The sequence below is a fragment of the Coturnix japonica genome, chromosome 9 (genome assembly GCF_054131305.1).
Source record: "Coturnix japonica strain WE chromosome 9, WE-NBRP24, whole genome shotgun sequence".
In the NCBI taxonomy this organism is placed as follows: domain Eukaryota; kingdom Metazoa; phylum Chordata; class Aves; order Galliformes; family Phasianidae; genus Coturnix; species Coturnix japonica.
This window is the reverse complement of record NC_140671.1, coordinates 8,725,859-8,742,762: the sequence shown is the minus strand read 5'-3', so window position 1 is coordinate 8,742,762 and position 16,904 is coordinate 8,725,859. Positions and strand designations below refer to the sequence as shown.

General features: G+C 39.3%; 1 protein-coding gene across 4 annotated transcripts in view; it reads left to right on the top strand.

The window, feature by feature from the left end:
• The window catches only part of CCDC60 (coiled-coil domain containing 60), a 41,298-nt gene that overhangs the window by 18,270 nt on the left and 6,124 nt on the right, over positions 1-16,904 (top strand). For 2 of the 4 annotated variants that reach the window (XM_015878441.3, XM_085556163.1), the window contains 7 exons: positions 256-339; positions 1,123-1,232; positions 11,757-11,933; positions 12,418-12,519; positions 13,265-13,369; positions 14,674-14,764; positions 15,915-16,137. In XM_015878441.3, the coding sequence (XP_015733927.2) occupies positions 256-339; positions 1,123-1,232; positions 11,757-11,933; positions 12,418-12,519; positions 13,265-13,369; positions 14,674-14,764; positions 15,915-16,137 (892 nt within the window). Of the gene's footprint in view, positions 1-255; positions 340-1,122; positions 1,233-7,730; positions 8,038-11,756; positions 11,934-12,394; positions 12,520-13,264; positions 13,370-14,673; positions 14,765-15,914; positions 16,138-16,904 lie in introns of those variants that run through there. The other 2 variants (XM_085556165.1, XM_085556164.1) reach the window with 2 other exon arrangements.

Here is a 16,904-nt window from a genome sequence, read left to right as displayed (position 1 = left end):
TGCAGTAATTTATAAAGCATGGATGTGTTTTGCACGGTGTTTTTTTCTGCAGGTGCATCACATGAGAATCTATTTGAGTGCTGCAGTTAATGTTGTTTTAAGTGCTTCTGCATCAGGCTTGCCTTAATTTTTTTGATTTAGGTTGCATCTCGGTAGGAAAAGTTGCTTGCACTGCTTGTTTTATAAGATGGTGATCTGCTTTTCTATGTCTTACTGGCATTATAAATAGGGCTACATGTTTGTGTTCATTTTTAGGAACCAGTGAAGAAATACATGAAGGAAAGACCACGGAGAGAAGTGGCTGAGGTTGCTGCTACTGAGAGCTCTGTTAGCCCAAAGGTGAGAGTGCTCAGTTTCATTTCTGGTGATTCAGGATGGAGTTAAAGAAGCTAACATACAAGCATTTGAGTATATACAAGTGGTTGCTGTTTAAAGCCCTGCTATGCATTAGAACATGCCTTTCTGCTAATGTATCATAGGTTCTATCTCATAAAAGTGTTGCTGATGAGTGAGACAAGTTTATATTGTATTTTGGTAAAAAGAATGCTCAGAAAATTCAGTTTAGCAGTGTCACTCTATTTGACATAGCAGACTTATCTTAAATGATGTAACAGCTTAGTGCAGAATGACAAATGCATTCAAAATGACTTTTAAAATAAAACATTGTGATTTTTGGTGTACATTGGCCAATATTGTACATACTTATATCTCAAAAGTCTGAGGCTGTGGGACTTTACTGGGAATTTATTTTTCTGGACACCTTATGAGATCCACAGAGATGCACCGGCCCTTGAGGTGTTCAAGGCCAGGTTGGATGAGGCCCTGGGCAGCCTGGTCTGGTATTAGATATGGAGGTTGGCAGCCCTGCCTATAGCAGGGGAGTTGGAGCTGTGTGATCCTTGGGGTCTCTTCCAACCCAATCCATTCTATGATACACGTGGACTTGTAGAGCCATATCAAATAAGGTTTGTTTACATGCTCATGAAATCTCATAATGCTCTCCCAGATTATGGTTATCTCAGAAAATGGTGATTAAAGCTGAACGGTGATACTGCGTGTACCTTCTCTGTGCTAAGCTCTTCTTAATAACTTGATATTAATTCTCAACTTGTTCGCTTTCAGTCTGATCAGCTGGAATCAGTGAAAAGGCCCTTCTCCTCCTCCTCCTCCTCCTCTGAAGAAGAAACAGGACAGGAGCTGAAGACTCTTAGTAAAACTTTAGCTCGCTTGAGGTAAGGAAATCCAGAGCATGCAGAGATGGGTCACTTCAGGTTAAAGTAATTGTTGGTTCTGCAGAGGCAGCAGTTGGCTTATCAGCAAAATCATCAGCTGTACTAATTGCTTAGAAAAGATGGCTTGTAATTTTGCCATTATAGTCTTTATGCACGCTCAGGACATTCTGAGTGCTGCATGAGGAACGACTGCTAGCTCTATCAGTACTGCGTTGTTTTGGTGTTCATTATTAAGGTGCTTGTTACCTACTTGCAGACTGTCAGACAATGGTATCTCCCATTGCCACAACAGAGCATTTCTTACAGACTCATTTAAATAGAAAGAGAAAAAAACTAATACAGCAAGGTCTGTTGGTCATTGGCTTTACCATTTTACCATCTCATTCTTTCACGTGTACTCAGGTCTTGCTGATGCCCATATTTCAGCTTTGTTACTGCAGTCACTACTTACGTTAATGAGGCTGCAACTTCTACTTGCTGTTCTGTTTCAATCACACATTCTGATTATGCTCCAAATTTGCCTATGGAGACTGCTCATTGTATTTGCTCAGTATTAGCTTGAATAATTGAAGAGCTGTATAATAGGCCTTGCAGCAGGTGACTCTAGGTTTACTAAATTTTCTTGGAGCTGTCTAGCTTCCTTGATGCAAATGTTGAGAAACAAGAATTACTTGCAGCTGAAACAGCAAGCAGGAGTACAAAAAGATTTACATCTGGCAAGGTTTAGTTACAGCCTGCTGTAAATAACACTGATGATTTACTGCTGCCAGCCCCAATGGGGTACAGATTACATGAGAGTTTATGTACTTTGTAGACTTGTGGCCTCTAAAGAACACTCACCAGGTAAAAATAGTTGAATTAAACCAAGCAGCGAGGAGATAAGCATTTATATAAAAACGCAATCATTTCATAGGCTAAATGTAAGCTGGTTTTCCAATCAAGAGAATGTGTGGTGTTGAGTCAGCATGTTGTATTGATGATGAATTAGGTTTTTGCACTGTTTGAGGAAGCCGGGCAAAAGAAATTTCTGTGCATGTACTGCTGATGAGGAATCACATCATCAGTTGTCACAGCACAGTGACAACTATGCTGTAGTGTTTTTAAATACCTCTATTTCTTATGTCTGAATTCTGTACTAGTTACTCACGGTAACGTTAAATTCCACATTCTTCCCTTCTGTCCTTCCCTAACTCTGGTTATTTTGTTTTACACTTATTCTGTTAATCCACTTGATTAATGTGCCAAAGGGTAATAAGCCATAAACAAAATAATAAGCATTGCGTATTTTGAAGGTTGAATAGGCCGTTTTAGTAAAGTATGGCTTTTTTCCAATTACAAATGGAACTCGTATGTCTCAAGTAAGTAAATGCTTGAGTTATTCTTATGTCTTTCAGTGGTGGTGGAGTTGCCGACCCCAGAGGTGTTCATGGAACGTGTAGATGTTGTGTTGAGGGATGTGGTTTAGTGGGAAGTACTGGTGATAGGTGGACAATTGGACTGGATGACCTTGTGGGTCTTTTCCAACCTTGGTGGTTCTGTGATCCTGTGATGGCTTACTTTCTCTGATGTATTTATTTTCCAAAACTGCCCTGATTAATCAGAAGCTCTGAGGAAAGATCTTGTTAAGAGATTCAACTCATCGCTTTGAGTGAGTGCAGTTGTTTCTTACAACATTTGAAGTGTTTTGTGTAACCTACTTCTAACTCAAGACATAATCATAAATGCAGATTCACCTTCTGCTGGGTATTTAATGGTAATGTAATCTGCAAAATGATGTTAATGCAGACTGTTAATGATGTGAATAGATTTGATCTTAATGTACTTTTGATTCTAATGTTATCTTTTAATGAGGGATTAAATCCCCAACTTTTAGTCTTCTACCCCTTCTCACCTCCAGAAGCCAGGACAGCCAAAAGGGTGAGCAAATTTATAATCCTTTTTGCACCCTGACTTCAGAATTGCCTTTAAGTCTTGATCAGTTGTATCTGTACCACATGCACAGAGGATGGGCATGTTAGGCAATTCTCTTTAGCATCTAGTATGGCTTGCAGAATGTTTTTTACTTGCAGATTTACTTTTATTTTAATTAGTTGGCTTGCAGATGCAGAAGGTGGAAAGAACCCAACTCCATTTTAATAACCCAAGCAGAGTTTGTTGTGCTGACAAATAAGACATATGTACCTGTATAAACATCTCCAACTCCTTCAGGATCTTCTAGTCCCATAAACTTCATTGTGGTTGCATTCAAAAATGGCTTCATTTAATTTAAAATGCCTCAGTGGAAATATTCTTGTCCACTGCTTTTCCATGACCTCTCAAACGTATGTGGAACACAAAGAGAAGACCTAATCTTGCATTGCTGCACAAGTCCATTCATATTTCCTTTTTTACGCTCACTGCAAGTCGTGGTGGTTTCACACTCTTCTCACACTCCTCATCCTCAAAAGATCAGGGACAAAAAAATAACAAAAAAGGCTTAAGGGTTGAGGTGAGGACCATATAATTACCATCATGAGGAGAAGAGATTCAGCACAGGGAGATTAATGCTATTTATTGCCTATTTATTGCTAGCCAACTAGAGCAGTGAAAAACTAAAAGCAAAGAGAGAACACTGCTATCTCAATATGTGCTTCAATAATGTTTCCCTGTCGCCTCATGTAAGGAATGTGTGGTATTACACTGTGATCCCAGCGGTGATCGTGCAGCACATGTAACACAATTTGTTCTATGCTCTGTGGCATTTAAGCCATGCGTCCTACTTATGTGATTTAAGTGAAACATTATACGAACTATAATGGCTGTGGAGAAATTTGCTTGAGAAAAGTCAGGGAAACTGGTTTTTTTTTTAATTTATTTTTTTAGTTTTTTAAGCATGGACTCTCATTCTTTAATGCTTCCTAAAGCATTCAGTAGCCAGATAACCCAGTGCAGAATAATATCCAACAGACTCAGTATCTGGAAGTGTAAAGTATACACTAACTGTTGTTCTTTCTAATTATTCTGTTGTCTAAAACTGAAACTCCTTGACTTTTAGCAACTAAAATACTCTAGACATTCATCTTGAGTGTTCATACAATGTTATTTTGAATACATTTGCAGAACAGTAAAACTTTTTAACCAAATATCGTAACAGGAAACGTCAGGAAAAGATAATTTCAAGTGAGAATTACTGCACTGATGTTTGGACCGAAGGGTGTGTTGGCAATACTTCTCAGTAGCAGATTCAGGATGTAGAAAAGGAGCTATTGAAGGGGTGGAGCAGAGTGGGAAATGCACAGAAGGAGAAAACAGGAGTTGTAAATCATTAGGACAGCAACTTTTCATGTCAGTGAAAGCATTCGGGCTAGCAGAGCAGCATGCTAATATGTGCTACAGAGAGCCAGGGGATGCAAATGACCTTTGCGGATTTGGGTTTTGCTGCCTATCCTCATGATTGAGAAGGAACAGCCAGCGGTTGTCTTAATTGGGTGTTAATTGATATGTATTCATGGCAAGTAGAGCCTGTGATCTTGCAGCTTGTTTGTATTAAAGAGTACAATGGAGCAAACTGAGGGAGTTTTTAGCAATAAAAATCACAGCATGATAGTAAGAATGTTAAGGTTATCTCAAAAACATTTCAAGAGTCAATACTGGAACTGACTTGAATGCATTCATAAAGCTTTCACATGCTACCTTATATGCTAAAAAATATAACTGAAGAGAAGATGAAACTTACAACCACAAACTCGTGCTTCCTTTCAGTATAATACACTGTATGTACACAAGAGGGTGATCTCTGAATGCAGAGGTTGTCATCTTTCATGGCTATCAGTCAGTGGTTCTGAGCAGGAAGCCTTGTCAGGGCTTTCCTGCTGATGGGTAGCACCAAATGACTGCGTGGGGAGGAACCTGTCGGCTCTCAGGTGGGGTTTTATGTTAAAATATGGGAGAGGATTTGCTTATATTTGTGTAGCATAAAAAAAAAAAAAAAAAAAAAAAAAAAGGAAAAAAGTGGGAAATCTGTAGATAATTCTAACTCCAATTTCTGAGTCAATGTATCTTTCTTCCAGTGGCGGTTTCATGCATAGACTGAAAATAGCCCTGACTGACTTGCCTAAGTGTTTCCCAGTGTTGAATTTAGTGGGTGGAATACAGTGTTGCAGCAAAGACAACATATTTCTCCTTGGGCAATTAAGTATCTTTAGCTTTGTGCTAAGAATTATTGTTTCATTTCTGCAGAAGTGAGTGCAGAAATCTCCTCCTGTGGCTTCTTGAGTTTGCTCAGTAAGAAGCACAGCAGCTTTGATACGACATTCAGCTCGGAGGGAAATACCTTTATTTTTTTACTGCTTTGTTGCATTGGCATCTGTGTGACCCAGAAATAATGTTAAGTAGTACGCAGTTGCATGAGGATGTGTTTCATGAACACCGAGAAAGCAGAAGTCTTTATAACCAGCCATGAATTGTAGCAAGATGTAGGAACCACTTCTACAGCAAAAATTACCAAAGCAGGGAGGTTTGTAGTTAAAATGTTATAACAGCAGGTTGCCACAAATCTCTTCTGTGGGCCAGCTCATCCAGAGAGACCATGCAAGTTGGAAATACTCATGTTATTAAAACATCACAGACAAGCAAACAGCACCCCCCAAAACAGCCCAACAGAGCTTAAAAAGAAGCCTGCTCTTTAAAATGAGGCTGGCTGAAAACATTATCTGTGTCTTAAAGGGAAGTTTGAAAGGCAATGGAAACTGGAAACAGAATCTAGCAGAATGTATTATGAAAGTGATCTGAAAACATCTCAGTCTTCATTGAGGAGCCAAATGTGTTTTCTTGTTTCTATCACAACTAAGATCTGATTCGTGGTGTGTCTGGCCATCATTACTTGCATTCACTGGCACTCAGAAGAGGTGGAGGTAGACATGCAAATATTATTGATACCAAGAGAAATGAGGAGAGGGATAATGCTTTGAGAGCCTGTCCTTGCCTAAGCTCTGCAAACAGGGCGTGCTGCCAGACTGCTGTTCCTATGTTCCTCTCCACTGCATCAGCTGATTAATACAGCCTCAGCCTTGACAAAGAAAAGACCGAGGCTATGCACTGAGGTGCACAGTGATGGAAACGCCTGTTAGAAGGTCATTCTTCTGCTTGGTTTGCACAGACCTTAAATGCTCGACTGTATTCATGGGCTTGGATTTGTTACACCTAGCATGAGGTGTTTGCCTGAGCTCCTGAGTTAGAAGCCCGCTCCCTTAAGGCTACTTTTGTCATTGCATAGAAACGGGTGCTTTGGGGGATTTTTCTGATCTTATGTGAGCTTGAAGTCTTCTTTCAGTTTAGGAGGCAGATGCATGCTATGTTCTAGAGGGAATTAAAGAATTTAAATACATACTTCTCATGAAACAGAGCTGGTTTTTGAAAAGCTGAGATGTTTTCTAGATTTAGTCAAGTGAGGCTGACCAAACTACATGGCAGTGCTGTGACTGCTTTGCCAGAACACTCTAATCATGGGCCTTACCTCTGCCAACATAAAAAATGAGAACTGTGTATGCAGTGACATCATCTGAGCACTGGTCCCCATGTGGCAACAACAGGTCGTGATCATCCTCTATCAGTGACATCTAGGAATTGACAGCTTGGAGCTGTAAGCTCAAAGGGAATGAGTCCATGCCATTTGGTGAGCCACTCAAGCCTTTATTTCCAAAAGGGCTGCATTGAGCCCTTGTAATGCAGTGCATTTTTGGTAGCTTGAAGAAAATTAGTTCCCTTGCATCTGTTTTAGTAGCGCTATTTGAATCAAACTGTATGTCAGACTGCTGGCAGTTTAGTAGTGTTCAATTGGCTGGCTTTAAATTAGAAACTGGATGTTTCTTTTCAATGCTTCAAGTTTCCTGAAGGCAGATCTCTAAAAGTCAATCTTTACACAGGAAGCCCAGGCTCTGTTAATGCATTCTTTATGCCTGCAACAACAGTTAGACTGACGTACCCTAAGAGCTGTTCCTGTTACTTGTCTTCCTGTGAGCAGCTTTCTAAGTAGCCATCTTTGGATATTTTATGTTGTAAAGTCACTTAACTTTTCTGACTGATTTGGTAGCTATTATGGGAAGATTTTGGAAGGCAAGAAGCACATTGATTTTAGAGTTTGGGTTATAACATTTGAAATCCTTACCTATGAATCTGTACCGATCCTATATATATATATATATATATATATATACATATATATATATATATATATATATATATATATATATATATATATAAATATACATATACGGAGAGATGAAGAAGACTTCAGTGCTTGGAGATTCTGTTAAGCTGGCATTGCTTAATGCAGATGGTTTACTAGATGATCCAGCTGAGTGTGTGAGAGTGGAAAGGAGAGGTATCATCATGCTAGGAAGCAAAAAAAGAGAGTCAGGAGGCAGAAACTGAGAAGGTGAAATGTTTATCTGCCAATATTAGTTTCCAGTGTCCTTAATACTTCATAATGTCAGTTGCTTGGAAACCAGTGTTCTGTGCCCTTTTCCTGGTTGGCAGAAATCACTCTAATTGTCATGTTTCTAGCACTGTCACTGCTGGCAGTTTGTAGCATTTTATTTCCAGAAGCAAAAATTTTCTTTTACGTGAGTGATGGCTCACATTAATTAGACAGCAGTCATGGCCAAAGACATCCATTTATGTGTATGGATGTATGAATCATTATCCCTATCATCAATCACTGGAAAGACTGCTGTTCCCATCAACAGTTCTGCCCTTCCAGACTGTTCATTTGAGTCTCCATCTCTCCTTTCTTCTCGTGCAGGAATGTATTTGTATTTGAATTTTTGTAAGTGCAAGCAGTTCATTGCTTATTAGATTTTTTACTATCTAAACATGACAGCCTAATTCCATGTATCGTGGAACAAAATGACACGTTGTCACTGAATGTTTGAACAAAGCTAACACTTAAAATGAGTTTTCCATTATTTAGTATTAAAATGTCATTGTTCTGTAAATACCTTTGCATGCTAAGGCAGAAAGGTTGATCTTCTCCCTGCTCTGCCCTTGTGATGCCTCATGTGGAGTACCACAGCCAGGTCTGGTGCCCCCAGCACAAAAGGAGACATGGAGTTACTGGAGATCTGGTGCCTTCTTATGAAGACAGGCAGAGGGTGCTGCCTTCATACAGGGTTTGCTTTGGTTTTGTTATTCTTTGGTGTGTGGGTTTTTTCCCTTTCAGATGGTGTTTCTGTTTGTTCTTCAGGAGAGCAAAATGGGATTCTACATTCAGAATAATGTGGGTATTCCAGATTGTTTGTGTGCCTTCAGCTGCTCAAGGCAGATGTTGATCTGGTGCCACTTTCAGTTCCTTGGCAGAATGTTTAGTGGTTCAGTTTGGTAAATGATAACATGTATCTGAGTTTCTATGGGTTGGTAATTACATTTAGTAGATGTAATGTAATTATAATCTGGTATTAACTGAACTTGGGGAAATGTATATTTACCTATTAGACTCTTCTTGTGTGATTACTCAGCCATTAAATAGGAGCAGCAACTGGTATGTTTCTGATTTTTCCATTGCCTCCTTTTCCATTGCCACTTGCATCTCTTTAGCTTGGTTTTGAACACTACCTAACTGAAATTGTTAATTCATTTACATTAGCATCTACATATTAATTGTGAGTACCTGTAAGCCCCCTTTCCCATGTGCTGGGCTTTCAAAGCATGACCCAAATGCCACGTGAAGCACAAGAGCAGGACTTGCTCTCTCAGACTCACTTCTCATGGCTTCTGGTAATTTAAGGAGGGTCACATAAGCACTCTTTAATAACTCACTAAGAATATTTTAAGTGAGCAGTGAGCTAAGTTTCATTTACAATGAGACTTTCTCACCTTGCTTAGGATCCCAAAGGTGTGAAGGAATCCTGATGTAACTAACTTACGGACAGACAGGAACAGATGTGTGTGTATAACGTATATATGTTATACGTGTGTGTGTGCGTATATAACAAATATATAACATATATATATATATGTTCTCACACTGAACAACTGAATGTAAGGGCACTGAAGAACTGAGTGCAATGGTCTACAGCTCCAGTATTCGCTGATAAGAGAATGGAACAAATTCTCCATGGGTGTAACTGGATATTACTATTGATGGTTTGCAACAGGGTTTGGTCTCCTGTTGTTCTTTGTGTCCTCTGTAAGCAAAAATAGCTCCGTGTGCTGATACATTTTCTTTTATCTCAATTCACAATTGGCTCTATACCTGTGGAAAAAGGTTGAATTTCTGCTGTACGGTGCATGGAGCAGATGATGTTCTTTCATTAACTTCATTGCTAGAAACCCTTTTTCTGTTAAGATAAGTAAATGCTATGAAATGGAGAGTAGTAATTTCCATGACCAGAGAAATTGTCTGTATGTAGTTAAATTGTTTGATGGATAGTTACTGTTCTTAAAGCTCACAACTCAGCTTTTGTTCACTGTGACCATAACGTTAAGTCTTAAGGAAAGGAAGAATTAAGCTGGTGTGAGTAGACTGCAACTACTTTGCTAACAAAGTTCTTAACTTGAAAATCCTTTTATCTGAAGCACAGCTGCAGATCTGTGTTGTGACTAAAATTGACTGAAGCTCCATTATTTTAATAAAGGCACTGAAAAGTTCATCATTGATTGCATTTCTATTTTAATGACTGAGTCTCACCTACTTGTCAAATAGGGCAGCCAGGCTGGATTTACAACGTTATGAACAGAGTATCCTGATACCAGAATTCAAATGTAGAAATATTTGATGCCTTATTCCAGCAATGTACTGTAAATCAGTAGTGCAGGAAAATACATTGGTCACCTAAATGTATGCTGGTTCCCTATATTCTAAGCCTGGGTTTATTCTACAGTTTCTTTGACTGGTGCCTGCAAAAGTTTGGGGTCATTCATAAACATTCCTGAAATAATTCAATGGAATTATGAGGAATTTCTGCTTGTTTGTCTCTTGTTAAAGCTCTTCTATATGCTGTGCTTCTGTTTATTTCATTTCTTGCCTTGCTGACTGCAGAGCTACCTGTTGTAATAGCTGAGGCTTCAAGGAAGTCACAGGCTCAGAATGTTTGTTCACAAGTGTGTGTAGTTTTTCTTCTCCTGTTGGGATATGAGAGCAATCATCAGTGTTTGCACACACACATTCAATGCTTCAATACTAATTACGCTCCACAACGTTTTTAAAATGGTACTTCATTGTACCAATTGCCACTTGTACATCTTTTTCTCATATCACTGGTTGTGGTCAGCAAACAAAAAGAGTCTTTCTGTTTTGTAACAATCTGTTTCTATCAGTCTTTGATTCGTGTGCTAACCTGGTTGTTCACTGTTTGTATGGTCATAATGTGCAGCTACAGCAATGGTTTTGATCTTTAAGAGGGAATGCTTTCATAAATCTTTTTCATACCAGTGTCTTCATGGCTGGGAGAAATGAGAGCAAGTGAGAACTACTGGAGAAGGGCATAAAGCAGGAATGTGGTGTTATTTTCTACCATCATAATCAATGTCTGTTGCTCCAAATTCGAGGTTTTTATGGAAGAGAAAATGTCATGTCACACACAGCTCTGAAATCCTCATCTGTTTTTAAAGCACGCAGTATTTCTTATCAGAGACATCTTATTTTCCCATTTCTTTTTTTTTTTTTTTTTTTTTTCCCCTAAGTTAGCATAGAAATAGCTGGCAGATGGGTTATCATCTACCTGAACATGAAAGGTGTTCAGACTTTGTTTATGATTTGCGGACTTAAAAATAAGGCTGACACAACCAAGTCCTCCAACCATTAAGCTGTGCATATAGTTTTTCATTAAGGAAAGCAAGGAGGGAGCAAACCATTCCAATTGAGAACTAGTGAGTTCAGTGGCTGAAATTTGTACTCTCCGTGATCTTCAAGTGCTTTAACGTATTTCTGGTAGATAAAGGGGGGCTGTTAATTTCAGTAAAAGAAACAAGGCCAGTCTTTCAAGACGAGACAGAGAAAGAATCAATGCAGCCTAATGACACCTAATTTGAAAGCCAGCACCATGCTAATTTAGAGGGCTGCATCCTATGCCTGAGCAGCATGCCCTTGTCTAGCTTGGATTATCTGCTACTTTAGAGGTAATGTTTTAATCATTAATGAACTATTTAAGCTTTTCTCTGCCCTGGCTCACCTTTAATTTTATTTATTTATTTATTTATTACTACCATTGTCATCCAAGGAGCATGCATTATGGTTTCCTCCTTTTTTCCTGCTATGACAGTTATTTCCTTTAATATTACCTTTCCTGGTAGCTTCAGGGCATGGCCAATTACAGTATATGATGGATAGGGACCCAGTGGTCAATTGGCTGCTATGGATTAGAATTAGGCAGGGAGTATTTAAATCAAGTAGTGAACACCATGGTGCTGACTTCAGTTGTTAAACTCCAACATCCAACAGTGCTGTAAGAGATGACACAAAGATCTCCCAGTTCATATTGGGGAATTATCCTTTGTTATCATATTGCATCAGTACATGTTATAAAATGAGTTGTTTTTTTTTTGCAGACGTCACATCAGTATGATGAAGCAGGGTGGAGAATTTTTTTATATCCTTCACCAAGAATCGCTGGAGCAGACGAAAGCATTGAAAGCACAAAAGACTCCAGTGACGACGTGGAGAACTGACTTCCATCCATGTGAAAATTTATCTGAGGCAGAGGTGTCAGCAGAAGAAATGAACGCGTAAGTTGATTCTGAGGGCTTTTTGTAGATTAAAGTCAGCGGGTTTAAAAAGCGACAATCTCTCTTTCTATCACTGAGCCAGAATATTACTACTTATTACTATAAACTTGAGAAAATGCTTAAAAATCTAAGTGAGCACCCATGAACTGAACAATTATGGACCAAAAATACTTGTACTTTTAAAAAAGGAGGAAGCTTGGAAGGTGGAAATTCAGGGTGAGCTGGGAGAGGTTTTGTAGGCACTTAAGTCATTCTCTGAGGAAGAGACCTGTTGAGAGTCTGCCATGTTTTGTTGCCCAGTGTAACTAAGAATAATAAAGAACTGCATGCAGAATTTGTGGTCTCACTTGCAGAATGGGTTTATTGGCTAGTTCAGCCCTATTACCACCTTCTTCTGGTTTCCTCTCTATTTAATCATTAAGTACTCTTCCTTTAACTTCCATCTTCATTCTTTCTGACAGTTCCTTTCCAATTTTTTTGGCAGCCAACCAAAAAAATCAGGGAAGAGGAAAAAAAAGATGACCTTAAAGTCTTATGCTCCCATTTATACCAGCGTCCTCGTTCCAAGACCCTCTGAAGCACAAAGGTATATTTGAAGGCATCAATTGCTCTCCAGGTCTTGATGTAGCATATTCTGAGTTATTTACATGAAATCTGCATGCACAGTGTTTTGAGGAAAGGCTGTCAAAATTACATTTCATTTTTCCTAGCTTGGAAAACAAAGAGATTAGGCCTAAGAAAAAGAGAGGGAGAATGCAGTGCTTATGCAATGTGCACTGTTTTGTTCTAAGTTCATTAACCTCTTGCTCACTGAAAGCATCTTTATGTCTATGCTTGCATTAAACTACAGTGCTAATCATAGAATCATGGAATGGCTTTGGTTGGAAGGGACCTCAGAGATCACCAACTTCCAACCCCCTGACACAGACAGGGCAGCCAACCCTCCAGATCTGGCATTAGACCAGGCTGCCCAGGGCTCCATCCAACCTGTCCTTGAACACCTCCATGGTTGGAGCATCCACAGCCTCCCTGGGCAGCTGTTCCAGCTCCTCACCACTCTCTCTGTGGAGAGATTCCCATTGACAAATCGCATCTCAAAGTCAAGTGAAAGCTCTGAAAAGACTCATGTTCAAAAATATGCTTCAACATTAAAAAAAGCCTGGGTGGATGTGTAGAACTGACAGTGTCAATGGAAGTGTTCTGCTGCAGAATTGCCTTTTATCAACAAAAGCTTCTTTTCCTGTTAGATATATCTATTTCAGTCAACAGAATGGCAGCTTGACTATGTTTTCCTATCTGTAGCATAACGCATTTGTCTCTTCTTTTTGCAGTGAATGTCTTTTCCGCCAGCTGTGTGCCATGCACTGGCTTTTGGAAGCTCTGACTCTTGAATCCAGCAGTTCAATGCATCCTCTATTATCCTGCTGGAATCTCACGTATGTGTTCAATTCACAATAGTCTTTGGAATGAGAGTTTGGGAATCTTACGTCATTAGTTGTTTTTTTCTCTTCTTTCAAGTAATAACTATTTAAGTGAAATCCTAGCAGAAAATACTGAGCTAACCTAGTGAAATCTAGTTGTTTTCCTTCCTTTCCTTTCTCCTTTTGTTAAGAATTATGTAAACTAGAAACTTGTAGTAATGTACATATGCATATTCCAGGAGCCTTCCTTAGAGGGATAGCCCCTAACTAAATGGGAATTCCAGATACACTTTAATTACAGAACACAGCCAGCGATTAAGTGATATTTAGCTGTTGTTTTTGTTCTATCACTGATGCACGACAGTGATGAGCACTCACAGAAGGTGTGTTGCTTCTGAACTTGTGTGCTGTTAGAAGTAAATATTTAAGCTCTCGACATTTTTAGTCAATAAGCACAACAATGCTGACTTAACGTTTATTTGAATTATTCACAAAAGCTAAAACTTCATACAATTCATGCTTTGATTTTCAGGGCAAAGCTCTTCAGAGCTGTTCTGTTTTCTCTGCATATTCTCAATGAAGACAAATTATGTCTATATACAAGAGTGGCAGAGTACCATTATGTAGAATTAGCCTAGAGGAGAATCAGTCCAGTGCGTACCATGGATGAATTTTCCACCCCTTTGCATATGAGGACTGACCAATAGACAGCTGCTGACAGCAGGGTGTTAATGTATAAGGCTCTGGATTCATTTCCAGATACGAAAGTGGTGCTGTCTCTTCTTCCTTCTATTTTCTACTGCAGTCTTTACACACCACTCCTTTTCCTCAACGTTATCTGAGTTGATAAGCCAACATATACTTCATTTTGCAGTAACCATGAAAAATTATGCTTTCATTCAGATCATATAACATCTATTACATGAAAAGATTTCTAAAGGTAGTGAAGGGAGCAAGCTTAGAACATTAATCTGCTTTGCAAAACTTGTGACTGATTAGATTGGGATTGAATGATAAATGAAGCTCCCTCAGCAGTGACCTGTTGTTGTGCCACAGCTGCCGGGATTGCATCTTTTATGTTTAATTTTGCCAACATGATGTAACATTTAAACTTTTGGACTAATTGAGGTCCTCACTCAGCCAACAGGATACAAAAAACAAACTTTTGCATGAACCTGCCATACTGCTTGTGTTGTCTTTATTATAAGCAAACATTTGTCACAATCAGTCACCATTTGCCCTCTGTTTATTACATTCTTAAAAGAACTTAATAATAAGAACACTTGAAATAGGAAACTAATTACGTTGTTCTTACTTAGGGACCCTGGTGGCTTTAAAAAATCAGTGAAGGAAATTCAAGAGGAAAAGTTAACAGCATATATGTGGGAGCTCTTTCTTACGAACACAAAGGTACTGTTAATTTACTCTTTGGGAATGAATCCGATTTCTCAAGCACTTAATCTTTTTGTTGCCTTATTGAACTTCCTTGAGACCTCATTTTGTATTCTGGATCATGTGAACTGCAGATTATTCTTCTGTGTTTTTGTACAATAACAGTTTTGATTCTCAGCATTAGGAACAGCCATAGGTAACTGCTCAGGAGATTGAAGCTGTGCCTTGGCCTTTGTGATAATACTGATGTAGGAAGGATTAAATGTTCTGCTAAAAGCTATGTAGACCCTGGTTTGCATTTATTCCCCTTAAGAGTTGTAGACCCTGGGGATTTCAAATTGGTATCCTGGAGGGCTGGTGGAGAATGAGCAGCAAGCTGTGAAACTTCCTTAAGATAAAGACTGGGTTTTATGCAGCTTTCTTTGTACTGTAAGCAAACAGTGAGGGCAAGCCAGAAAGTCACAGAACTAAGAGCTGTTCCTCAGTAGGTCCTTTCTGGTTTTTCTGTATGGTCTTCCCACTTCTGTAAAGTCGGGTCCCAAAGAGCATGAGCAGAAGAACACAAAGTGCGTCAGCCTTCGTGTGTCATATACCATTCATATTTTTGTTTTTCCTCCTCCCTGGATTAATTTCCTTTCTATCATTTATACTAATTATTCTTTGAACACAGCTTTTCAATTTGATATGGAAACTTCTGGTGGACATACTGGGTTTCTCCAGGGGTCATTGGTTTATAATACGTACTGTTCTCATTATCAAGCCTGAAGAACACAGTTTGCGTTCAGTTCTACATATTGGACACAGGAAACTTGCTTGTAAGGTTATCATATGTGAGGAGGAGACCTGAATGCTTATCAGACCATTTTGACTTAATCATCCATAAACATGAAAAAAGTTGCTTTATTGATAGCTCTCTGCATAGCTGCTGCATGACTTGCTTACAGATCAGCTTAGCCTGTTGTCATTAATGCTACAGCAGAGGAATATGGAAGAAAGATGCCAAAAAAAGCAGGCCCTACCCATGTAATTGCTGCCTTGGTGAAGTCTGTGAAGATCGGATAAGCCTAAATGGTTCTTCACTGTCAAAGATGCTACAGAAGTTTGAAACCAAATCTACTAGTGAAATTTGCTGCATAAAATCCCTTTTTGTTCTTTGTCGTATGTACAGAAATACTTGCGGAAAGCACGGCGCATCCCGTTAAGGAAGCAGGCAAACAAGGCAGCTATTCCAGCCATCTCTCAGCTGAGCATTCAGTCATCTCATGGTCAGACCCCCCTCAGCAGTGTAAATTCTCTCGTGCATTTCTCCGAAGACAATGTCAACCTGAAAGGATCTATGGCCGATGTTACGAGTGTGTCAATGCAAACTAAAGAACAACAACCTTTCCCCCGTAAGTTACTTTTCTTGGCTGCCAATATCAAGTAGGCTTACTTTCAGTATCGCTAAGGAGTATTTCAAAGACACAACTATATGTGCCAGTGTGCATCCTCTTTGGGTTTAGGAAACTTTATACGTGTCTGTCTATGTACTTACCAGTCACAAATTGGTTTAAAGATTACGTAATCCCATGTGAATATTAAGTAAGAGTTGTATTGTCAGTTATATCAGCTGTATAATCAGTCGTTCACATCTATGATGTCCAACAGGAGGTGAAAACATTGAAAGTGTTCTTTGGCGTAATCAACTGATGAAAAGAGCATACAGCTATTTAATGCAGGGCTTTGTTGTTCTGTGCTCCTCCTACTCATCCATTAGTGACTGCCAGCACTTGATAGTCCTGACAGAATAATTTGCAATGCATCTCAGTATATAGCGAGGCAGTCTTAAGCCTTTCCCTTCTTCTACATCAAGGCTAGAAAAGCAAATTATTATTTATCATAGGGTCATGGAATGGCCTGGGTTGAAAAAGGCCCACAATGCTCATCCAGTTTCAACCCCCTGCTATGTGCAGGGTCACCAACCAGCAGCCCAGGCTGCCCAGAGCCACATCCAGCCTGGCCTTGAATGCCTGCAGAGATGGGGCATCCACAGCCTCCTTGTGCAACCAGTTCCAGTGTGTCACCACCCTCTGGGTGTATTTAGAATCAGTATGTTATTCTTAGATTGCTATTTATATTATTATTATGAGCCTGACATTATCATAGAATCACTAAGGTA